Genomic DNA, 24,975 nt, shown 5'->3' with positions numbered 1-24,975 from the left:
TTTCAGAGCTGCTGGACCCCAGAGAAGTCAGCAGAGATACTATGCTGTCTGCTCTGCAGGCAGGTGTGTATCTCCAAGCAGGTGTAAGCCTGTTCTGACTAGCGCAATGCAACCCACGAGACAAGGGCTCCACCGAAGAGCAATGCCTGTCAGCGTGTCTCAGCGCTGTGCTGCCGCAGCCGGATCACCAGGAAGGCAAGGCAACCTTGCAGTCAGTCACACGGAAAACTCCACAAGCCGCATTTGAATGCTTGATCCCCAATTAAAAATGTTAGTAAAACTACTTTCTAAGGCACTTTCAGTCCACTTTGAGCAAGTTGTAACTCCAGAGAAATGAGAATTCCCCTCAGATGATGGCCACACAGCTCTCTCCATTAGCAGAGCTGGACAGCAGGCATGGGGACACCTGTCCTGAGGAGATTCTTCCCCAGCAGCACCTGCTCTCCCGCGCTCAGACACAAAGGGCACCCGGCCCCTCAGACTGTTTCTCCTCAAAGAGAGACCCTCACCCCAGTGTTGACTGGTCTCTGCCCGGTTCATCTCCCGCCCGCCTCCATTTCCCAGGAGAGCTGCTCCGCATCTGGCCCCTCAGGGCCGGCTGCCCTCGGGCCTTCGACGCTCGACTTTCCCGTGTCAAAATGGGTAAAATAAAACCCTCACCGCTTCCCTCACACCGAGGGAAAACACTCCCGTTCCGAAGGGCCAGGGGCCGCCCGGGCACAAACATGGCGGGGCTGCCTCAGGGCAGGGCGCGAGGCTGCGCCGCGCGACAGGCAGCACCGGCGCCTCGAGCGCGGCATCCCGCTGTGCTGCACCGCGCGTGCTGCACCGCGCCCTGCTGCACGGCGCGTGCTGCACCGCGCCGTGATACACCGTGTCCGGCCGTGCTGCACCGCGCCGTCATACACCGTGTCCGGCCGCGCTGCACCGCGCCGTCATACACCGTGTCCGGCCGCGCTGCACCGCGCCGTCATACACCGTGTCCGGCCGCGCTGCACCGCGCCGTCATACACCGCGCCGTGATACACAGTGCCCTGCGGCACCGCGCGTGCTGCACCGCGCTGCGTGCACCGTGCCGGCCGTGCTGCTCCGCGCGGCTGCGCTCGGCGCGTGCTTCCGGGCGGCAGCACCGCCCCGCGCGGGCCGGCGGGAGCCGCGATGGGGGAGCCGGGCCGGGGCGCGGCGGGAGCGCTGCCCCTCCGCCGCCTGGCGCAGCCGCTGCTGCGGCGGCTCAGCGAGCTGCTGGACCGAGCGGTGCCCGGCCGGGGCTGGCGGGACCTGGCGCAGCGCGCGGGGAGCCGCGGCACGGTCCGGCTGAGGTGAGGGGAGCGGGGCGGGGCGGGCGGGCCGGCCCTCAGTCCTCTGGGGCTCGTCCTGGCGGGAACATGGAAACCGCCTGGGGACTGTGCCCTCCGGCTGCTTTTGTCGGTATTGGGGTAAATGCATTCATTTTCTTCAGCTGTGTCTGCCTGGGTCACATTCTCTAAATCGCTTCCTGATCGTTTTACATCTGTGGCTTTTCAAGATTTTGTTTAGAGGGCAGTATCTCAAAAAAAGGTGGCATTTCAAATGGAGCACTGAACATACGTTATGAGGATGTGTCCGTTCTCCGTTATGACTGTAGTGATTAATATGGGGAAGTAGACCTGAGGACTACAACGTGACCCCTGTCGCTGTGTTTGTTTCTCTGTATTATCCCCTAAAACACTATGAAGTCTACATAATAAAGTATGTCGCCTCCAAGTCTGCATGGCACTGAACAATCTTTTTAGCGGGAATACATAATCTTGTACTCCCTTTTTGTAGCTGCATTCATTTCCTCATTATCTGTGTTATTTTAATGTGCTATGACTGAAAGTGCATGAAGAGTCAACTCCGTAATTTAAAACTAAGCATGTTAGTGCCTGGAGATGACCTGGAGCAGTAACGGCGCCGTGGCCGCGGATGGGTCTGTCAGTTCACCTGAAGCAGCCGCGCTGGAAATCAAAGTCTTCCTGGACTTTCAAGTTAGATTCTGACTCGCTCTTTACAGTTTCTGAACTAGGCTCATGAAAATGCAAGGTCCTGTACTTGTTTTTCTGCTGAGACTTCAAAAAGTGAAAATTAGAAGATGTCTCGATACATTTGGTCAGAAGCTTTAGGTACAACCGTCTCCAGTTTTGTGGCAGGCAACTCACTAATACCACTTTCTGTCTGTGGAGGTTTCACTGTATAGATAAACTCTGAACTCTTGAAACTTGAAGGAAATACTGCAGATATGTCCAAATCAGCTAGGAATTTCCATTCTCTATTTTTTTTAATGGTTTTGTTTGTCTGCAAGTGATTTTTAACTCAGCTCCGCTCTGAGGAGAAAGTACTGACAAGCTGTATGCCATGTCTTTTTCATGTTGTTTTGTAGCCCCTCGGATTTAGAGCAGTGTTCCCTCAAAGTCCTGGAGCCAGAAGGGAGCCCCAGCCAGAGCCTCCTGAAGCTGCTGGGCGACCGGGGCTGCACGGTGGCGGAGCTGGTGGAGCTGCTGCAGGGCCTGGAGCACACGGAGGCTCTGCAGTGCCTCAGCCTCGCAGGTCAGTTCTGGAGCACACGGAGGCTCTGCAGGCCTCTCAGGTCAGTTCTGGAGCACATGGAGGCTCTGCAGTGCCTCAGCCTCGCAGGTCAGTTCTGGAGCACACGGAGGCTCTGCAGTGCCTCAGCCTCGCAGGTCAGTTCTGGAGCACGTGGAGGCTCTGCAGGCCTCGCAGGTCAGCTCTGGATTGTGCTCTCACTGCACTGGGTGTTTCATGCTGGAAGCACTTGAAGTAATTATTTTCTACAGTAAGTAAAAACACCTGTAGTGTTTGAATTCCAGTAACTGGTATTCAGATGTTTATCGTAGTAATTGGCTCACATGATTCTGAGATTAAAAGTAAGCCAAGTAGATAAGCAGGCTTAATGCAGTATTGTTGTAGACTTGGACTTGGCTGCATGGAGATGACAGGTGCTGTCATTCCCTCTGCTGACGGGTTCTGTGCCAAGCTGTGCCTTTGGGAGATGCTTATAGAACTGAAATGGTCAAGTTAGAAAGACAAGTAGTGTTGCCACCCGTCTGTTTAGGTTACAGGTTTCATTAACTGCATTTCATAGCTTACCCTCCAATTAGTATCAGTTCTGGTGCATATTTGATCTAAATTGGACAGAAAACCAGACTAACCTAGGATAGAACTAGATTATTTTCTGCTAACAGTCTTCTTGCTTGTTCACAAAAAGTCTAGAAGTGAGGCAGCACAAGGGAGTGCACAAGTAGGGCTGTGCAAACCAAGAGCTTCTTGCTGCAGTGCAAAACCAGAGGTGGTCTTGTTATAAATTAGTCCCTTGAAGAACATTATGATCTGTGATAGAATGGATTAAACATCCTCAAAGGATGACTGGGTAGCTTCATAGAGACTGAGAAACAGCAACCAAGAGAAACCAAAGCAAAGGGTACCTGAAGAAAGTCTAGATCAAAAATAGTTTTGAACTACTTAAAAAGAAGTGGTAGGCCTTGATATTTGCAGTGAGTTTGTTGCAATGTTCAGGAGTGGCTGATGCTTGAAGTCAAAGCACAGATTTGCGGCTGCCCATTTGTTCTAATAAACTGAAAAGAGGTTAACTGTTGCTCCCGTTCCTTTAGGAAGGGGATTGTTCCGTGCAGCGCCTCTATAGCAGCGTTCTGCTTTGTTAGGTGGTTTTCTGCCAGCTTAGTTGGTGCAGTTAAAATGGCAGAAATCTTTGTGAGCCTATGGGTGTACGGGTTAATGAGAGTACGGTGTTGGTGTTGCTCGGCGGTCTGTTCTGGCAGTGATGCTACTTCAGTAGCTTTAGGGCAGAGATGTGTTGTTAGAAGCTGGGACGTTGCTTTGTTTGCAGCAATACAGAGGATCTCCCAGAGAACCATAGATTCCCAGAACCGACTTCCAGAATTTGTTTGTCTCAGAGGTTAGGCACTTGACTGTCACATTTGATTAACTCCGTAGATGATCTTCTTCTTTTAAAGACATGAAATAGTAGTGATAATAATTTTCATACATCTTGGGTTTGGTAGTGAGAAAGCCTGGGCATCTTGTTCCTTGGGTCACTTCTCTGTTCCTTTTCTGCCCTTTTTTGAGCTCATCACGTTATGAACTTGCACAAAATGAATGAAACGCGAAGAGCTTTCTCCCAGGCTAAGAAGGAAAAAAGGCTGAGTATGCAATTTGTGGTGTTACAGTGTAGTCCTTGTGCAAGCTCGCGGAGTTGTGGTGATTGAAACAAGGCCGAAGAGGTGGCTTTCCTCTGCAGGAGGGTCTCTGCTCTAGCAATTCAGGCACTTCAGTCTGAATGTGAACAATGGGGTCCAAGTTTCCAGAAATGACTGATAATATCTACTGGTGTGTCAGCTAAGGATGTAGCAGTTGGATGATAGTTAAGATTGTAAGTACTTAATTTGCAGTGCACGTTTCAAAGTCTGGGAACCATAAACGTCAGTTTGCCATCCTAAATGGTAAAAATCAAGTTTTGCATTTCCCAGGGAAAATGGAAGAATTATTTCTGTATCATTGTAATCATTCAGAAAATTGAGCCAGAAGGTTTTCCTTTTGAACCATTAAAATTCTGTGATGCTTGCAGGAGGTAGCTGTATAGTGCTGAATGAGTTGCAGGAAAAGAAATGAAACTGTGAAGAAATTGTGAATCAGATTTCTTAGGACTTGTTTGTAGTGCTTCCAAGGAGTGCAAAATATTAATCTTAGAGAGAATTTGTTTTTCTCGATTACTTTCCTAAGAGATATTAGCAGTGCGAATCAGGAGAGATTTAAAAAAAAACAAGTGGAAGTCTTTGGAAGGAACAAGTCTTCCGTCCTTGAAACTGAAATAATATCATTCCTGTTTGTCTTGGTTACTGTTAGGTGGTTATGATGCTCAAAACTTGTATTTAACACGTTCCTTTTAGCTGTGCAAAGCAGCATGGGAAGGGTTAATGAGGCGGCGAGGTAGCGATCTTCAGCGCTGGGGCGCAGGGGGAAGTTACTGTAGAGAAAGAAGGGCAGGGAGTTTTCAGGTCTCGTAGCCACCTATGTGATCAGCTGTTGCAGAGCAGGATGGCGTGTGGAGGAAGTTGATAGAGCCGCTTCCGAGATCACGGAACGTCCAAATGTCACAGCAGCTCTGTTGCAGTCTTTGACCACATGGGTTTCTGTTCAGGGTTCAGCCCCGTGATCAAATTGTTACCGTTTCTTTCCTCAGACATTCTCTATGAGGAAAAGGTTCTGATGCGCAGCTCAGCTGTTAAACGTGGGGGGGATGGAAAGTAAACAAGAAGAAAACTCCTGGCAGAGTGTAATAAAAAGGCTGGGAGCAAGTGACAACCTTGAGCCTTTTACTGGGGTATTTGCCATCTCTTTGCAGCTTTTTTTTACACAGCTTCTGGTTTATACTTTTCTGTAGGATTACTCCCCCGGCAACTTGGAATGTTGCTTCTGCACCAGGCTGCGCTTTCGGCTTCTGCAGTGTATTTTCACTAACTAGAAAGAAGGAACTACTTTCGCCCAAAACAGGGAAAGTAAACTGCCTCTTAAAAAAATTGAGTATCTTGTACACACCCCTATTCTGTATCGGCTTGTTCGTTTCTGAGAGTAATGAAATGGTGGTGAAGTGCCTCTGTACTGCTCACTGTTTCTGTGATTTTTCTGTGACTACTTGTACAGGGCCTAGCTAGGATGGAGTTTATTTTCTTCATAGCAGCTCGCATGGTTCTGTGGTTTTGATTTTTCACCAAATCGGTACTGATGGGACACCGATCTTCTAGCTTTTGCTGAACCGTGTTTGCACAGCATCAAAACCTTCCCTTGTTTCTTGCTCTGCCCCCGTGAGCAGATTGGGAGTGTGCAGCAGGCTGGAAGGGGGCACAATCAAGCAGATCAGCTCATAGAGTTGCAAGAGAAATAGTAGAAAAATATACTATGTTGTCGTTAACCTATCCATCTGTCAGGCTGTGCTTAATCTTAATCTGAAAATTAACAACTCCAATAGTTGGGAGTGAGCAAACTCTTAAAACTGAGAATACCTTTCCCACAAAGGGTCTGTGATGCCAGTGGAAGTATTATTTGCTTGAGTGAGTAGAGCTGCCTGAATGATCTACTTCACATCTTCAGTAAACTCTGTAGAGTAGTGATCAATTTAAGCATGGATTTTATGTAATGGAAGACAATTTTGAATGTCTTGAAGTCATATAACTAATGGGAACTGCGTGTATACACAGTACAAACAAATCATTTTCAAATATATTTAATGACAGAGACTTTCTTTGCTCAAAGGACAATTTAAACGCAGATTTAAATTGGGGTATTGTATTTCTTAAAAACATTTCTATGTGTAAATTCCTTTTTAAAGGTATAAAGATTGTGGTACAGCCAGACTCTCAAGCAGTGCTCGCTGGTCAGGTCGTCAAGCTGTGTTGTTGGGCAACGGGACACCCATTTGTGCGTTACCAGTGGTTCAAGCAGGAAAAAGAGGTAATAGTTGATACAGAATATAGATTTTTGGTTTTATAAGTGATCCAAATAATAGGTAATCATGTGGGGTGATACTTTTTTTAGAAAAAAATACTATTACTCTTATTTACAAGGAGAGAAGATTGCTATATGTACTAATAAAAATAGAAGTTTAAGAAATACTGCATAATGACCCTATCAATGTGCTAAACCAATGAGATGCTCCCTTATATTCCAACCACTTCATCCTTGGAGGCTGCTCTTGGGACGTGACGGTAAGGAAACTGTAAGGTTGGTTGTCTCTCAGCCTCCCGAGAAGTTTAACACGGCCTACTGAGAAACGGCCACCCTGGTTGTAAGTATTATTTGTTTAAATGAAGTAGGTTTATGGTATTTTAAACAAACCTGAAGGAATTGAGGCTGGTGTTATGGACATTGCAATAAATATTGTCATGTTCGATCCTCGTAACGATTAGATCAGTCTAAATGTAAATATTTCTTGGTTCACCTGTATTTCAGATTCCCCATGGTACCTCTCCAGAGCTGGTTTTGAATCCGGTGAACGTAAACGATTCTGGCTTTTACATCTGTCGAGTGAACAGTGAATCTTCCTTCGTGTTCAGTCGGTGGGCACGGCTTGAAGTTTGTGATGTCCAGGGTGCCTCTCATGGTGAGTGGCAAAAGCCTTTTCTTCTGGAAGTCTGTCTTCCCGCTTGTTAGAGGAGCGTGGGTCCCTGGTGCTGTCTTGCACAGGTGTGAAAGAGGCCTGATTAAAAATGCAGTGTCCAGTTATGGGGTTCTTGTACTGGTCACAAAAGCAGAAGAGAAATGAAATTCCCCAGTGGTAGATAAGCACAGAGAGGTGGGAAACATGCACAGCCTCAGATCCTTTTAATTCTTAGAAGATTCTTGGACCAGGAAAGCAATTCTGTAACTCTCTTGTTGTTTACCTCTGATTGTAACTTGCTGGAGACTGAGCACACGTGGGCTGTTCTCAATGTCTGCCCCAAGTGCTCTGGCCTAACAATCAGGACTGCTTCCTCGTCATCCATGTGCTGCCACTCTGAAAATAAAGGTATTTGGGCAAGGGAGTATCTTATGAGGTTCTCTGCTTTTCTAGAAAGAAGTCTTTCCTTGCCCAGGCCAAAACAGCAACTCCAGCAGAGCGTGTGCGTGCTGGAGGCCTGGACACTTCAGAAAACGTAGACACTGTGGAGTGGAAAGAGTTAACTGCTCTCTGGGGAAGCAGGGCTGAGGTCTGGAATAAGGTTTGGCAGTCAGCAAGGTGAGGGATCTCCCTTCCAGTCACTTTTTCCGATCTCAATAGGCTATCACAATCTTAGAATTGTACCGACCAGGAAGGATGAATCGGTCTAAGCCAGAACACCCAGGGAAAAGAAAGAAAGGCTGGGGCTCCATGGGCAGGCCTGTTGCAGCATATGTGTTTGCTAACACGGTCTTTTCAACTTCATGTAACCAAGCCAGATAATAGTAAAGACAATTTATTGAAATTGTCTTTAAGGAAGAAACACGTGAGTTAAACTGAGTCTTTTTGCTGTGAAGTGCGTGTTCATGGGTTTTATAAATGATCAGCCAACAATCAAATGTGTGTTACTTGCGTAAGGAAAGTCCATTCACGTTAGTCTGTATGCGCTTAGGTTGTCTCACCTTCTCTTTTTCTTTCCTTCCTTTTTTTTTTTTTTAAGAGGGCTTCATTGGTTTGCCTGAAAACAAGTTGCACATATGTATTCAGCCCCAACTGCAAAACCTGACAGTGGGGGATGCTTTGGTACTAGAATGTGGCGCCGTTGGAAACCCAATTCCTCATTACCAGTGGTTCAGAAATGGATTTCCCTTGGCAAATGGGAGCAAAAACATCTACACGGTAAGTTACTGCAAAGTGCCGGCCTGGGGGGACTAATGCGTAGTCACCTTTAACTTAGCACATAAAGAAAACAAAGCTCATTCTCTGGGGGTCTGGTGACATGACTGGTGGTGCTTGTGTAGGTGACTTCCGTGGATGTGGAACATCAGGGGACATACTGGTGCCGTGTATTCAATGACCGGGAAGATCAAGACAGCGAGAAGATAGAAGTCATTATAGGTAAGGAGTTTTTCTGTTTGATATTGGTCAGTCGGTTTATCAATTTCTTCTTATCGATTGAATTTATCAATTCAATTAAGCCAAGCACATAGCCTTCTGTATTTTTAGTTTATCCATGTGTTAAAACAGCTGTGCTTGCTTGCAGCAAATGGAATTTGAGAGATTTATCAGTTATAAAGTGCTTGGAGTTTTTATGGTAGCCAGCATAGAAATGCTGCCACTTTTAAGCAATGCTAGCATGTACATGGTTTGTCAGCAGATTGCAAGCTGATTGCTTCATGGTTTTTGACAACTAAAACCAGTTTAACTCTTGTTGGTGATATGGGCCGAGTTACACTGAGTCCTTCAGCAATCAGGACAGGTGAAATTATTCATAGCAAACAGAATAAATGAATATATGAATATTCATGGTTTAGTGTGTGTACATGTATTTGCAGTAAACTGAAGAGACGATGATCTGTTTATATAGCTTTCAGATACATCTGGGAATACTATTGCATAATTCATATGACAAGTTTTTCCTATCCTAAGAAATACTCTAGTTTAGTACTTCGGAGTTTTAGTAGTAATTACTGTACAGTGCTGTGGTCGGTGCTGATTTATACTGCTTTAAAATGAGCCAAAGTGCAGGGAAGCGGGGAAGTGACCGTTGTCTTCCACTTTGTGTGCTGACTCTCGTAACTGAGAGCAATTGTCTCCCAATTTTTCCCCCCCTTAAAACACAAGGAAGGAAAGCTATGGCAGTGGAGTGCACAGAAGGTAAAGTAAATCTTTGGTTGTGGATCAATTACTAAAAATTAATGGCGGGGTAATGGATTGCTGAGTGTGTTGCTGGAAAGCATGTCTGGCTTTGGAGCTTCAGTCTAATTTAAACCACGCATGTGTGATGCAACATTCCTTCTGCATGTGCTTTTCTCCTCTTTGCCTTGATACCATGCCTTAGAGCACAAGGGTGAAAAATAAAGCTACTTTCGTCTTCTGTAATACAGGGTGTTTCAAAAAGATTGACCCAGTTTGAAATCACTATATATTTGAAATTGGGTCCATCTTTTTGAAACACACTGTAGTCAGAGGTGTCCATTTTTGCACTGGTTTCGTGTCACGTGCTTACAGTTTCCAGTGAAATGTAAGGATCTTGAGATTTCTTTGGCTGGGGTCGGGAGGCAACATCCTTACGAGAAGAGCTGAAGCTGTTTAGGAGCCCGGTGACGCGGGTTTCCGAGTCAGCCGCTTGTGTGGCGCGGCTGCTGAGGCCAGTTGAGCCTTCACGTCGGTCTGGCTCGGGGGTGTCTGCGTTACCTCGTAGGGCGCGATGCAGAAACCTCCTACTTACCTGTAATTTAACTACCCTGAGAAGTAAGGTTGCTTGCTCGGGATGTTGCCTTTTCAGCAGTCCTTCAGGTATCTTTTTGAAACGGGTCGTTCCTGTGTCTCGTTCCTTACTCGCTCAAGCTGCCCGCATGCCTGGGGTTGAGGCGTAGTCTGTGGTTTTCCCTTTGTTTCGAGATCTACTATGTTCTAACGCTCTGTCTAGCGTAGCTTAGTCTATCGATGTAGCATTGTCTCTTCTCGGTGTGTGGAATAAACACTGAAAGTTAAATTTACAGAAATGCAAAGCCAAAAGTATTTTAGAAAGGCAGTGTGTTTTCTACTGTTCAGCTTCTATGAATAATGGCATGACACTTTACAGTTTTTATTAATAAAAATCTATTTTTTTCTTCTTGTTCAAACTGATTTTATTGGTGTACTTCTCCACAGAAGAGCTAAGTGATCTTCAAGAACCAGGTAAGTGCTACGTTTTGGCGGACTTATTTTCTCATCATCATTTTATGTTACAAATCACTGAAGCTTAGCTGGGTTACAATATATAGTTTACGTTATTTGGATGTATTTATAACTGGAGATTTAATATTGACATATGTCACATAAAGAGCAGCACAGCTTTCTGATTCCAATAAATTAACTTGAAGAATGTAGTAAATCATAGGGCTGCTGTTATCTTTGTAAAATCACACACAGCTTGTCTTTTACACTGTACGTATACTTGTACAGAAGAAATTATCTTTAGCTTTCTTGTCTGTGGCTTCTTTGGTCCCTTAAGTTTTAGTATGTTGCTGCTCTTTCAGGCGTGAAGGTGAAAAAGATGTAGGTGTCTCTGACTGTCACCCATGACATACGGAGTTGATGCATTTCTTAAATTCGTGTTGCAGTGAGCTAATGTGATTTGACGCCTGTTTGATTTTTGTTCTAGAAACATAGATCTAGAGTAGTGCTCCATAAGGGGCTATCCCTGATCCAGTGTTCCCAAAATCTCCAGTCACAAAGCTCATCTAATTTCCTGGGTTAGACATCAAAGATACATTTACTTTTGCCAAGACTAGAACTAGTTATTCCCATCCTAGTGGGCTATGCTTGCTGGAAGGGGGTGAAGGAAATCAGGTAAACAACAACCACAGAACAACACCCCAAAACCCCACGAAAACAAACAAAAAAGAGCCCTTTTTTTGTCCTAAGCTATTAACTTGTTAGGCAAAGCAGCACCAGTAGACTATGGTGTGTGGAACACGCGGTTCATGTTCTGCCGTTGGCAGCTATGGCTAGTTACTGATGATCTGCTCTTTCAATCCGTTTCAAGCAGACCTGCTAGAGCGGTCAAATCACAGACCTGTTGGTAAGTAGTTTTGTATTTATTTGGGAATAGATTTTGCTGCTTCTGAATGTTGCTGCGTCTGCCGCTGCTAGTGCAGTAATAATGCATGTAAGGAGCTGCAGGGAGTGAGGCTCGTGTGTATTTTTGTAGTGCTTTATAATGCTTGCATGCCCTTTCAGTAGTGAACCGTGGTGACGGCACCAGTATTTTTAGTGACTCCGGGGAGTGTCTACAACCTCTCATCTGTTTCAGTTTGCTGTTTCGCATTCCTCTGGCCACGGCCTTAGCCAGCGTGTCACTCCCTTGCTTTGGATACTTCAACGGTGTGGTGGGTTTTTAAGAAACATAAGAAGATTCAAGGGTTTTGAGAAAGTATACTGGCCATAGCTTTGGCAACTTGTTATATTTCTTCTTGCATGGGGGAATTCAGCAATTGTCTGTTCTTTCAGCAAAATGAAAGAAATGGGAGATATTCTTAGTGACAGGTTATTTGGTCTGAGATGCATCACAGTTCAGATATGTTGACTGTCAGACCACGCTGAACTGGTTTTTTGGATGAGAATTGAATTGAGCTCTATTGTTGGTGCTGGATGACACTGAAAATCATATAGTGTTGTGCCTGAAGTGAAATTGGGTACTGTTCTCAGTTTAGAAGAAATTGACTTTAAAGATGTCGACCCCATGGAGTATATAAAGGTGCTGTGGTTTTGTTTTTCCTTGATCTTCGCAGCAACAGACAAGGTAGCTCTGTTAATAGGAAATATGAGCTACTGGAATCACCCCCAGCTGAAGGCTCCGATGGTAGATGTCTATGAACTGACCAATTTGCTAAGACAGCTGGATTTCAAAGTTGTTTCTTTGCTGGATCTTACTGAGTCTGAGATGCGAGATGCAGTGGATGAATTTTTACTTCTCCTGGACAAAGGAGTATATGGTAAGAACACGTGATCCCCCTTCCGAAGTAGGTCAGCTTGGTGATGTATGAAGGACACAAACATCTAGTACTTACCTCTGCCAGCTCAATATATGTGACAGCAAAACGAACTTCATGGCAAATAGCACGTATGTAGAATTGGAAAAGCAGGTAAAAACACCCACCAGCATGTCCTCGCCTTTGGTTAAAATGTTATTTTTTATTCTTACAACAGATGAAATGTTTGAAGTTTTTTCTTTAACCACTCCTAACACTGCAGTGCACTTTCCTGTTTGACAGCACTGATGTGTTTATCTGCTAAAAGCTGCTGCATCTGCAGAGCGTACTTGACAACACGCAGCGCAGAAGATGCACGTCTGCACTAGGAGGTCGTTAGCAGGAGTCTGTTAGGCAAGAGCAAGACCAGTCTGTTGTGTGACCTGTATTAGTGTATTATGAGAACAAGCAGGCAGCAGAGTAGCTGGAAGCTGTGCAGCCGTTGCTGAGAAGACGAGCTGCAGCCTGGGCAGCAGCCCCTGTGCCTTTAGGAGGCCTCTCGAACCCCGTCATAAACTCCTCTTGTCCCGCTCCTTGCCGTGCCCGCAGGTCGGCGGGGCGGCGAGGCCAGGCCCGTGGCACACGAGGGCTGCTCGGTTGTGTTCTGCTGGGGCAGCCCTAAGGACAGCATGCAGGTGTTCTGGGCTTTCTGGTGGGACCCTTCTGTTCATCCCGTCGTCTGCGGATGTCTGCAGAATGCTCTGGTTGTGCTGCAGCATCTCGTTACGGAGGACAAACGAAGCCAAGTGTGCATACTAGAAGATGTGTGTTTAACACATAGATCTTTTTTCTATACGTTTTTGTTGAGTCACACATTCATTCGTAAGATACCTGTAACAGAACATTAGTAATAATTTTAAGCTCTGTTCCACATGCTGCACAGGAGGGGCCCTTGCTGGGATAACGACTAACCCGTCGGATCTGGTATGCTTTGCTACTTACGGCTATGCAGTGATTCTTAGGTGATTACTCCTGTATTGGGATTCCTTGTCTTGCATGAACTTGATTTCGAGGGACGAAGCACAAGACAGAACTGGTGGCTGTACCGGCCAGGGCAGGGCGTGGAGGAATTGAACGCGGAGCACAACCCTTCCCGTCCCGGGTGGAAAGGGCCTGGTCTGACCTCGCTTGGTGTGGAAGAAAAGTTCTTCCGTGGACTGTGAGGCGTTTGCTGCTGACTGCCGCTGCTTTTGTCATTTTTCTAAAAGCTGAGATTGCATAAATGACTCAAGAAGATATTTAGAACAGAGACCAAAAAGTTCTGCCAGTTTTCCTGTTTAAAATGCACAATTCCTGTAGTAACACCCACCCGAGAAAACATTATTTGATTCTTTTTTGGCACGCAAAGTCAGATTATTTCTTAGAATGACTTTTAATGGTGTGTTACCTGATGCTCTGCCTGTGCAGAACTGGCTGATCTGACATTTGGGCATTTATGTCAGAGCCAAAACTTGCATGACATGAAGACTAATTATGGCACTAAAGTTTAGTGGACTTTCTGATAGCGGTTTGCTTTTTTAGTTCCCTGGGAAACAGACGTGCTTGCGTGTTTGAGTGAGGTTTTAGGTTCTTGCACCTTCTTAGTTAGAATTTAGAAACTAAAGTACCGAAAGGCTTATGAAAGCCCTTATAAGGCATATTTTTGCAGTTGTATTTCCCCAGCAAGTTGATGTTTCTGAAAGGTAGGCAGAGCATTCTTCTAGTAGTGTTTGGCAATAACTACTTCAATTTAAATGGTCACTTTATTCTTTCTGGATAGTGGCTATTAATGGCTTAAAGCATGTAAAAGATGCTGTCAGTGCACAAACAGATGATGATTTATTGCATTTTTAGTGGGCATAGCTCCAAACAGGAGAGGCACAGCGGCGGCTTCTGTTTCGTCCTTGTTACACATATTCGCAATGCCTGATATGACGTTGTGTAATTCTCGCTTACTGCCAGGAAGGTGGCATTTCAAATACTGTTCCTTAACAGCAGGAGTAGTGAACAAACTGATGGTGATTGTCTCCTCTAATGTCTTAGTTTAGGTTGTTCTAAATGTAGGGTGCAATTAAGATTGTATTCCCCAAAGAGTAAAAGCATAGACCCATATTTTTAAAGGCTAAAAATAGTTAGGCTACTTTATTGAAAACAAGAGAGAGAGAGAAAGCAGGAGAGAGCAGCAGATATCATGTAAACGCTGACGTCTGTGAGGAACTTGAGCCTACTTAAAACTGTTGTGTCGAAGTGTCTAATGAGGCCCTCCAAACATGTTTACTGTGCTTGCTCTGGGTGTGCACAGATTTATTTCTGATCGTGAGCTCAACGTATTAACCGTTGCAGGTACTCATAGGATAACATAGCACAGTCATCTGCCAAGGGTATGAAACCAATATTGCGTAATTTCTGAGATATTTGTGTTCTTTGAGGAAATACTCTGATAAATCGTGCTTTACTTGAAAGATACTTCCTTCCGTTCCGTCAGTCCAGTTACTTATCTAACATACACTTGGAGATCCATATAATCTCCAATAGAACCTTGATTTATGTCCAGATCCAGACTCTGTGGGAATCAGATATAATCGTTTCCCTTTAGCTCGGTACCTGAGATGCAGTCATGCACTCGGCGCTTAACTTCCTTTTTGACTCTCTTGAAACCACCCGGTCTTGGGTAACCGCTGGAATCTCACAAATAGTCCAATAGTCCCTTTATTTGTTCAGGTTTTTAATCGTGTGCTTTACATTCCGTGCCCTGTAGAAATCTAACTTTTAACTGAGTAAAGCTGTTGCGGTTCCGCAGGGCTCTGGCAGCCGGATAGCCGCTGTGCTCCCAGCTCTCGGGGGCACGTCCCGCGCGTCCCCGTTGGCACCTGCTGGCTGCTCCTGCCTGTTTCCCCCGAGCAGCGGGGAGCGCTGGTGGTGGAACGCAGCCGCTTGCCAGGCCCGGCGTAGCTGCCGGTGAGCTGGGAGCCCGCAGGCGAGCAGGAGCCCTGGGCGTAGTTTGGGGGGCTGCAGCTCGGTCTTGCTGTGCTCCACGGAAGGTGCAGGGCTGTGTGGGGGAAGTGTTCGCATTTGTTGGAGTTGTCTGTAATGACAAGGAAAAATAACGACCTCCGTGGGCTGATTTAAATGTAGATCATTTTAGTATGTCAGGGTGAGGCCTATTTTGTTTTTTTTCTGAAAATTCAAGTTTTGTAGTGACAGATTTCGTAACTATTTTTAGTGAGCAATGCCGTAATATCTCCAGTTACATAGATACTCATTTCTCTGTTGACTTTGATTCAGCCGCAGCACTGTATACTAACTGGAGATCTGACCCATAGGCTGCTCTGTATAGATGAATAAAGATTCTTTTTAGAAGATGGAACTTGCCATCGATGAGCAACACCAGCACTGGGAACAGGCAAATGGATAAACTACAGAGGAAAGAGTAAAACTAAAGGCTGGAAAAATGCTGTCATTGTGCAAGCAAGGTTCTCCTCTGAGTTTTTCTAGTTAGAGTACTTTTAAGAATTGCCGATGGTTAATGGCAAGTAAAAAAAAATAAGTAAAGGAGAATAATTTTAAAGATAGCAGCATCTCATTAGGAAAAGGGAAAGCACTCCATCCAAAGTGCTCAGCATTGTGTTCTGTAGCTGTGAAATCTGCAGTGACTCGCTGCCACTCGGAGCTTTGTAACCGCGCATGTGGAGGGGATGTTCTACAGCTGCCACGTTTCCTTCTTCGTGTGGATGGCTCTCATCTCATACACGAGATTATTTCTCATATATAAGATTGTTTCTGTTAGAGATCATAACTCTCTCTGTTTTCAGGGAATTTAACTTTGTGGTTTTGATGCACGTATCTAATTGATTCTATTGCATGAGTGATTTTTTGGTAACCTGATGCGTCTGTGTGTTGTGAAGTTGTTTAAGTCGTTCCCTGCCTCCCCTTCCTTCCTGTATTAACAAAGACATGTCGATATTAAAAAACCTGTGTGGAGCAGCTTGAATGATCTTCATCTCCCACAGACACATAGTGCGGACGTAGTGCGTGGCGTTCGTGACGGTGCTGCTGTTTACAGGGACGTTCCAATGTGCTCTCCAGGTGTGTTTCCAGTCACATATGTTTTGAACTCCCAGGTTTGTTATACTACGCCGGCCATGGCTACGAAAACTATGGAAACAGCTTCATGGTTCCTGTCGATGTTCCAAACCCCTACCGATCTGCAAACTGTCTGTGTGTGCAGAACATCCTGAAGCTAATGCAGGCAAAAGAGACGGGACTCAACGTGTTCCTGCTGGATATGTGTCGGAAAAGGTATCATCTCATAATTCTTGACATTACGTTTGCAGGATGTTTTTGCTTCCAATAGAAGGAGAGGGTATAATGACAGTACTTTTGGGAAGCGACTGTGAAGTTCAGTTTATTCACTGCAGCAACGGGTTAAAAAGGAGCCTATTTTAAAAACAAATAAAACCGAACAGCCACTTGGAGAGGATCCCGGGATCTTGAGGAGGCTGGACTTCGTGCTGAGGAGAGGCGCCTAGTCTGGCCGAGGATTCGCCGCCCTTGGAAGCTCAGAGTTCCGAGGGCGCTCCGCCAGGCAGCAGCGTTCACGCACGCCGGGTTTGCCTTTGGCCTTGGGTGGACATGGGAAGCTGGTGATGAGACACTGATTCGGCGGGCAGATACGTGCCTCTTGATTTGATCTACATTTATTTCTTCTTTGGTTGTTGTTGTTTGAAAGTTACAAAGTGTCAGTCTTATTAGATAAAAGTGGAATTAGGCATCTTAAAGAAGCCAAGTTACCCTTTCCCCTTGCATCGCTACCCATCTTCATGGTTGCAGGGAGGAGGCAGAATCCATATGATCACAGACGTGTTAATTTGGCAGGAGGGCTCGGGTGAAGTGCATATTTCAGAACTCTTTGGGGACATGGATTTTGTGGACTGCGTTTATGCTGCAGATGTTGTGTCTTTGTTTAGAGCTTAAAGATCAACTGGTTTATCCAGTTTTTCTAAACAAAGTACTGTTTTCTTTCCAGGGTAAGAGACTACTATGCCCGATTAAACTTACCTTTGAAATCAGTTCTTCAGTCAGCACTTCTGAAAACTGGTCTCTGAGGACTGTTCCGTAACACACGCTTGCTAGTGCTGTGGTGTTTGTGGGTACTCTGAGCTTCCCCACTAGTGGAATGCTGGTGACCCAATTCAGGTCCACAGTCCGCTCTCCAGACAGAAAATACAGCTACATTAGGCTCATGCTGACCGTGCAGACACCATGTTTTGAAAAAAATAGTGGAGATTTGGATAGTGCTTTTTATAACCTAAAATGGCTACTTAGCAGGAATTATTTTCGAGGCGATTGCAGCTGAGCTCTGTGTTGGTGAACATAGCATGCCCTCATCTGGGTAACGCATGATGTAAGTGTCTTTACATTGTCTTCATGCGAAGTGTTGATGATACTAATTTTTGTCTTTTGGGAGTCAAGATTCATTCCAGAATTGTAGGAGAGAAAAAAGACGCTGTTTCTGAACTGTGCTGTTTCGGTAGTTTGAAGAACTGTAGAATTTGTCACCATTGTTTTTTCTCCAATTATTATTGTACTTTTTTTTGTTTCCATTTATTGCAGAAATGAATATGATGACACAATTCTTATCTTAGATGCTCTGAAGGTTACAGCCAACATCGTTTTTGGATATGCAACGTAAGGAGGTTTTTCTCTTGCTGCGCCACAGAGGGTTTGAAGCCAGAGTGGCCACTGAGATTGTATAGCTAAGCTGTTACAGAAGAGCAGTAACCGTGGTGTTAAAGGACCGCTAATGTGTATCCATGTCCGCGTCCTCGTCCTCTCTCTTTTACGTCGTTCCTTGAGCCATTCCAGAGTGCGCCTGTGGAGATGTGTCTGTAATGATCGCCAGTAGTTCACAGACCCACACAGGGGTGGGTGGGAGGGGAACTCGAGGTCACCTGGCCCAAGCCGCCTGCTGGGGCACGTTCGCTGGAGGAAAAAGCTGTTGAATAGCGGCAGTTGCACTTTAAGGAATTCTTCTGTGACAAATTAAAGCTCCTCCGATAAACAGTTTGACGTCAGCTCTGGTCTGTGGCTTGACTGCAAGTGAAACCTTCCCAGGATGAGCTGCTTGCAAGGGAACACGAGGAGCAGGCTGGCCTTAGGCACAACCTGGTTTTCACGTTGTAGCGTTTCTTTCCCCCATTTTGCGCTCATTTTTACTCCTTTTGTCCTCATGTTGGTGTTAATCATGCAGATGTTTCAGGGCTTTTTCCTCGTCTGATCTTGGTGATCTCCTAGGTGCCAGGGAGCAGAAGCTTTTGAAATTCAGCAGTCGGGTTTGGCCAATGGAATCTTCATGAAGTTCCTGAAGGACCGTTTGCTGGAAGACAAGAAGATTACTGTACTGCTTGATGAGGTTGCAGAAGGTGAACTCCCGCTCACTGCACTAATCTTCTCAGCCTGCATTACTAGAAACCTTTTTGCTTAAATGTCATTTGCCTAATGGTGAATGTGTTAAACTATTTTAAGCTCTTTCTTGTTGCATTTCGTTAAAGCAGCAGCTTTTATCGAGAAGCAGGTGCTACTGAGCAGCACATTAGCAAAGATCATGATATTATAAAGGGATGTGAGCATCTTTAATAGTGATCAATTTTATGCTCTTCTTATTAGTGAACCATATTTTTCTGAGTGTCTTTCTGGATGGAGCTTGGAGTTGTCATGTTGCTCTTGTCTTGTGGTGTTAGCTGCTAATGGTAATCCAGTCATTTCCACATTCGTTTTAACAGCTGAGTCCTGCCTACTTCAAAGAGTGCTCTGGTGATGATCATTATTTGCTCTCTATCAAAGGGTGTAAGGATACCATAAGGGGCAATCCACTATTTTAATATGCCTGGTTCAGTAATTGTCTTTCCTAATTGACAGGAGAAGTGCTAAAGTGAAAACGGTTGAGGGAAATGTGCTGCTTCTGTGCAAACATTGATTTTGAAAGAGAACATATACATCTTATTTTTAGATATGGGCAAGTGTCACCTTACCAAAGGCAAGCAAGCTTTGGAGATCCGCAGCAGCCTGTCTGAGAAAAGGGCATTGACTGATCCCATCCAACAAACCGCATCTTCTGCAGAGTCTCTGGCACGGAACCTGCAGTGGGCCAAAGCTCACGGTATGGCACACTCTGGTTTTGGGGTGATCATGCTGCTGCAATGGGAAAAATAATCTCTAGCCTGCGGGTTGTGATGCTGAATGGAAGTGGAAGAAATTCAAGTTAATCTGAATTGTTATAACGAACAAGCATCTTTGAGACCTCTCAAGGGCTGAAGGGGAGGCTTACATGATGTGTGCCTCCAGGGATAATCTCCTAAGAGTCCGTTTGTGTCTGACAGTGACACTTCTGAGCCATCGTTAATCCCCTTCTGAAGTCGTCACCTGGAATAGCCAGGTGAACTGTATGGTGAAAGGGCATGATGAAAAGTTTCACCGTATACAACCAAGAACACGAAACTAAGAGCGAGGTCAGTTCCAGGCTTTCTGGGATTCTTTTTACAGGGGTGCTGAGGTTTGGAACCTTTTTATTTTTTTCACCTAAATATGCTGGAGTATATTTTGAGATTTCTTTGACAGATTGGGCAGAGGGTCAGAGGTGGCGTTGTTAGAACTAACTAGTCATGCCGGCAGACCCTTTCATTTGTGGAGTCAAGCCCTCAATTCTTGTTTGTTAATTGGTTGAAATGCAAAACAGAAATTATAAAGACATGATGGTTTAGCTGTGTTAAGCCATGCATAGAAGAGAACATCTTTGGAATTTGGGAAAAGAGTAGCCTCTATATTTGCTCTGTCTACAATAATGATAAATAACCCACTTCAGTGGGAGCAGAAGAATCAGTGCAAAGCATACACGCACAGAATGGTGTCATTGATCCTTGAGCACTTTAGGGTATGTTCCTGTGGGCTGAGAAAGATCCAAAATGTAAAGAAGACAAACACTGCAGGCTGGGCTTTGTGAATGTGTGCATAGGTTGTGAAAGGAAAAACTGAACGTGAAACTTGTTCTGCAGTCAAATCCAAAGGTTCTTATCATGCTATAGCTGAGTCTCCTATATGTTGGGTATATACCGCATCACCGTTCCTGGTTTGATTACGGACACGGAAACAAATCCTTGTGTCGGTGAGCCACGTCTTAGTTGCAGCAGCGCGGCCTTGCTGGCTGAGCAGGGATTGAGCCGTCTCTGGCGGCGCCCCAGCGGCGCGTGGATCCGGCACACAGCGCTGCGGCGCGGCCGGCTTCGGGCGGGAGGAGGGGGTCCCTACCTTTCAGAACTTCTGAGTTTAAAACCAAAAGAAAAATAAAGAGAAAACGCAAACGCTATGCTTTATTTAGAAGTGATGATACATTATTTATTTGCAGAGCTTCCAGAAAGTATGTATCTTGAATTCAAATGTGGTGTTCAGATTCAGTTGGGGTTCGCAGCCGAGTTTTCCAATGTCATGATAATCTACACGCGCATAGTAAAGAAGCCACCTGAGATAGCGGTTTGCAGAGCCTACGTCACAGACTTCGCGCTCGTAAGTGCTTCCCGCTGGTGTCCGGGTGGTCTCTGGTCTGCCCCGTCCACCTGCATCTTTGGGGAAAGAACGGGTCTGCGTGTGTGTGTCTGTACAGACGCACACATTTACTGGTTTTTAAAATGCGTATTTTTAAGATAGGTGAAAATCCATAAAAATTAATCTGGGAACATCTTTTTCAAAGTCTCCTTTGTTTTTCATTGTCCAGTGTTAAGTATTTGTTACATTTAAGTAAGGAAGTTGAATGTCAGTAGCTCCTGAGTGAGCTGAGGACATGTCTGCCTTGCAAGACAAGCTTTCTTAGGCTTCAGTTCTACAGTTCTTTGCAGCTGAGTGATCCTGTCCGGTTACATTGATGTTACTCAGCCGATCACAGTAAGGAGAAGGATAAGAGTAAACCAGAAAGCTCCTCGGGGCAAAAAACTTTCTTTTTTGATGTCTATGAAAGAGGACATGGGGCAGAAAACCTTCTTAGGTAGAACAAACAGGACACTTCTGATGCCTTATGAATAAAATATTTGAGTTAATGTGCATAATAACTACATGTATTTTTAGCCCACAGAAGAAGTGTTAGGTACTGTCCTTCACGGTAGAGGTTGGGTAACAAAAAAGCAGCCCTGAAGCAAGCACAGCAAGTTTGGCAGGAACCGCGGGCAGAGGAGGGTGACCTGCCCAAATGTGGCCCCTCTGCCTGCCACTAACAGGGTTCTGCAGCTTTGCAAGTAATCCAAGACCGGTGTTCTCTGTTAAGAAGAAAGTCCTGACTTTATAAAAAGAAATATGGCTATTTTATGATGTACAGATTCTGTACCTTCAACTAAGTTGTCATTTCTTTCTTGCAACAGGACCTGGATGTGGATCCTAAAGAGGCCAACAAAGGCACTCCTGAGGAAACTGGGAGCTATCTAGTGTCCAAGGACCTTCCCAAGCACTGCCTCTACACCAGGCTAAGTTCACTGCAGAAACTAAGGGTTAGTATCTGTTACTCTTCACAAGTTTTTTCAGATACTTTAGATTAATCGTGTTGCTTTGCAGTTCTGTTGAGGTAACTCTGTATTGTCTGCACTCTAAGTAACGTGTTCTTTGGAGGGAAAAAATGCCTAATAGCATAATTTATTGACTTTAGTTTCTTAGCTGGAAAATAAAAGCCAGGGAGTCGATGCATGTGCAATCTTGATAGCATCGTGCAAGGCACTTTGTATTTTCTAGGCCCGTACTGAACTTTGGCAAGGTGATGATTTTTGCAGAGATCTTCTGTTATGCACTGCGGGGATGTTCCTGTGCCCTGTAGTACAAGCAGAATGTGCCCTGAAGCAGAGCTGCATCTTGCAAGGTTATTTGTAGGAGATGAAAATGCTACATACCATCTCCTTGCGTTCCAACCTGTGCTCTTGGGCACGCAGTTTTGGAAGGTTCTCACTTGAACATACTGTGGCACTGTTAAGTTGATCTCTGTATCTTTGCGTCATGAAAATCTGGTGCTGGACGTCACTTGGTATCTCTTCTTCAGCACTTTTGGCAGCTGGTGTAATACAAGTGCTTCTAGAAATAAAGACTGTCAGGTCAGCAAGAATTAACTGAAAGATGCCCTCGGTAAACAAGCCTTGCCTGTGATATGTGTGTAGCTCCTGCAAAGCTTAGCCTCCTTCTCCAGTACACTGTGCCTCTTTAAGTGTTTCCTAGATTGTTAATCTGGGGTGGAAGTGTAACTTTTTTTCCCATCTCTCCCCCCTCCACCTTTCCTCTTTTGCAGGAACACTTGATCTTCACTGTTTGCTTGCACTATGAGTATCCAGGAATAGAAGATACAATGGATGAAAGAAAGGAAGTTAATGTTGGGAAGCCCCTTATTGCTAAATTAGGCCTTCATCATGGATTCAAAACCAAGAACTGCCTCCAGACCTGTTGCGTGGCTAATAATCCTTTTCATAATCAGATGGAATCAAGTCCAGTGGCAAGTCAATACTACATCCCTAGTCATTGCCAACCAAATTCCTGTCCAGGCGTTTACCATCCAAACCGTATGTGCGCGGGCAACATCAGACAGCTGGAGGCATGTTCTTGCAGCGGGACTTCAAGGATATTGGCTACCAGACATGAAGTACAGAATGACTCCCGCCCTGTGGGAAAGAGTAACGTACCAGTGGAGACCACTGATGACACTGTTGAACTGGAATTCCTTCTCTCCAACAGCCTCAGGTTCCCTGAGCAGCAGCAGCCGTGACGTGTTGGGGCATCGCCCTGAGCAGGGGACCTGCCGCGCTGGCTGCCTGCCTGCCTGGCTGTCTGTCTGTCTGCTGGAGTTCGGGACAGAGGGACTGGGTGGTCTGGAGGTGGGACCAGGGATGAGATCATGACCAAAACTTTTCAGATGCAGAGAGACAAAACTGGACTGAGAGATTTAGGAGTGGAAAAGGCATGGGTTTTATGTTTTTCTCCTACCATTTGACATTTGTTACAGGGAAGTACCTGAACTCTGTTTCCCATTCCATTCTCTGGCGGGCCAGCTGACGAGCTCCGGCAGTCATGAATTTCTGGGAGGGAGCTGTTAGGGGATGAGTGCAGAAAATCCTGGCTGTGGTGGGTTCTCTTGAGATAGTAAAGGCTTGGATCCTCCCAGCTGCTCCTCCAGTACCTGCGGGAGTTACAACATTGACCGTAAATCTATTTTTCATAAATCTTCTGTTTTCAGAGAGGAACTGCTCGTCCTGTACAGAACCAAGATAAACGTGTAGCTGTCAGAGGAGAAAATGTTGCCAGAATTAAGCAGGAAGATGAATTTTCATGTCCTCTACAATTTAACATGATTTTAAAAAATCCATTAGCTCCAAAATGGTAAATGTACCTTTCTTTCCTCCATCTTTCCGTTTCAGGGGTTTCTTTTTACATAACTGTATTAAAATTATGTGTTTATATATGTTGTAACAGCCTCCTATTGAAAATGTAAAATGAGCGAAGGGGGAGCTTTTACAGAAGTGACTGTATCGTGTTTTAATACTGCAGTGTTCAGAACGTGTCTCCTGGAGGCCTCAGGTTCCCTCCCTCCCGGTGTCTGTATCAGACCCGGCTCCGACACTCGGGTCCCTGGGGGCAGCTGGACCCCGGCTGGACCGCGTGCCCCGGCGCCGCGGTCAGCGCGCAGAGCTGCGCCGGAGCCAGGAGCCAGGAGCCAGGCCTGGGCTCAGTGAGCAGACAAACGTCGTCACTTTTTTTCGTTTTCCTTTTTTTTTGCTTTTTTTTTATTATTATTTTTTTTAAGAGAGCTACGGATTATCAGAGGGAGCGAAGTCACAATTCATACTGCCCCGGGTTGTTTTTATTATGATCATGTTTCTTTTAAGTAACACATCTGAGATTTTCGCTGATCTGATTTCTGGAAAGGTGGTCTTTTCATGTTCTGGAAGAACACTAAACGGAAATAGGGGGGAAGGTGCCTGTTCATAGAAAGCGAAGTATTGCAATTGCTTCTGCCCTGGTAATGCTGATAAGCAGTATTGCTTTCATTAACATCCCTGTCATAAGTCATTTGTTTTACGTTAGAGAAATTACTGTAGCAGTTTCCATTAAGCAGGTAGCAAAAGCTAGACTGGCTGAGTCCCTGCTGCGGTGGACAAGCCAGTCAGAAGGCTCAGCTGAGGTGCCGGAGGGACCGGCGGACGTGGGGCTGGGCGCAGGCGGTGCTCGTGCAGCGTTAGCGTCTCGTCTTCAGGCTGGCCTGTGCTGGAAGGTGGAGGTATGTCCGTGGGGTTTAATGCAGTTATTCCCAAATGACAGCCACGCTTGAGGTGATCTGCAATGAGCCTGAGTGTCTGACGTTCTCCTTTGGAGGGTATTGAATAGTGAAATACTTATTGATGGGTGAGATGTGCCTGTGCATTAATTATCCTGTGTAATTGACTTAGAAATGTGGCGAGAGACATGACCTAGTACGGTAATATTTAGCTGATACTTTGTCACAGTTTTCTAATTTGTATGAAAGCTTATTCTGTTTCTTACTGTATAATAAACTGTTGCTCACAAAATTACATATCTGTGCATACGTAGTTACTATATTCTTCTACTCTTCCCAGTTTAAAAACCCCCAGTCTGTATTCAAACAGGGCATATAATAAAATAGTTTCCGTAAGAAAAAAGCAGGGGCAATCTGAATCGTGAGCTTCCGCTCCAGTTAAACCTGTCTGTGCCCTGGGCCTGTACAGGTTTTGCAAACTCTGCACTTAGAAGGTTTTC

The 24,975-nt window shown here is 45.3% G+C and overlaps 1 protein-coding gene across 9 annotated transcripts; it reads left to right on the top strand.

Annotated features, from left to right (window-relative positions):
* Positions 1–1,104: 1,104 nt before the first annotated feature.
* Positions 1,105–24,770, top strand: LOC102093541 (mucosa-associated lymphoid tissue lymphoma translocation protein 1). Of its 9 annotated transcripts, none has more exons than XM_065044531.1 (17): positions 1,106–1,319; positions 2,399–2,565; positions 6,383–6,504; positions 7,003–7,153; positions 8,190–8,368; positions 8,491–8,587; positions 9,314–9,346; positions 10,346–10,372; positions 11,223–11,258; positions 11,968–12,171; positions 16,308–16,485; positions 17,800–17,874; positions 18,481–18,608; positions 19,196–19,345; positions 20,588–20,745; positions 21,591–21,716; positions 22,499–24,770. In XM_065044531.1, exons 1-17 carry the CDS (start codon positions 1,159–1,161, stop codon positions 22,967–22,969), a joined length of 2,463 nt encoding a protein of 820 aa, XP_064900603.1. In that variant the 5' UTR covers positions 1,106–1,158; the 3' UTR covers positions 22,970–24,770. The 9 variants fall into 9 exon arrangements, with proteins under 9 accessions (XP_064900607.1, XP_064900603.1, XP_064900606.1 ...); XM_065044532.1 differs by having other exon boundaries at positions 1,107–1,319; positions 11,226–11,258; XM_065044535.1 differs by lacking the exon at positions 17,800–17,874 and having other exon boundaries at positions 1,105–1,319.
* Positions 24,771–24,975: the final 205 nt, after the last annotated feature.

This window comes from Columba livia, chromosome W, assembly GCF_036013475.1.
Source record: "Columba livia isolate bColLiv1 breed racing homer chromosome W, bColLiv1.pat.W.v2, whole genome shotgun sequence".
Lineage (NCBI taxonomy): Eukaryota > Metazoa > Chordata > Aves > Columbiformes > Columbidae > Columba > Columba livia.
This window is presented reverse-complemented; position numbering and strand designations above follow the sequence as displayed.

Excerpts from the sequence above, each read along its gene's own strand:
- LOC102093541 (XM_065044531.1), top strand. The coding sequence starts at position 1,159 with ATGGGGGAGCCGGGCCGGGGCGCGGCGGGAGCGCTGCCCCTCCGCCGC. Across the intron at positions 2,566-6,382 it reads GCAGTGCCTCAGCCTCGCAG|GTATAAAGATTGTGGTACAG; the intron begins GTCAGTTCTGGA and ends TCCTTTTTAAAG. Across the intron at positions 19,346-20,587 it reads GCAGTGGGCCAAAGCTCACG|AGCTTCCAGAAAGTATGTAT; the intron begins GTATGGCACACT and ends ATTTATTTGCAG.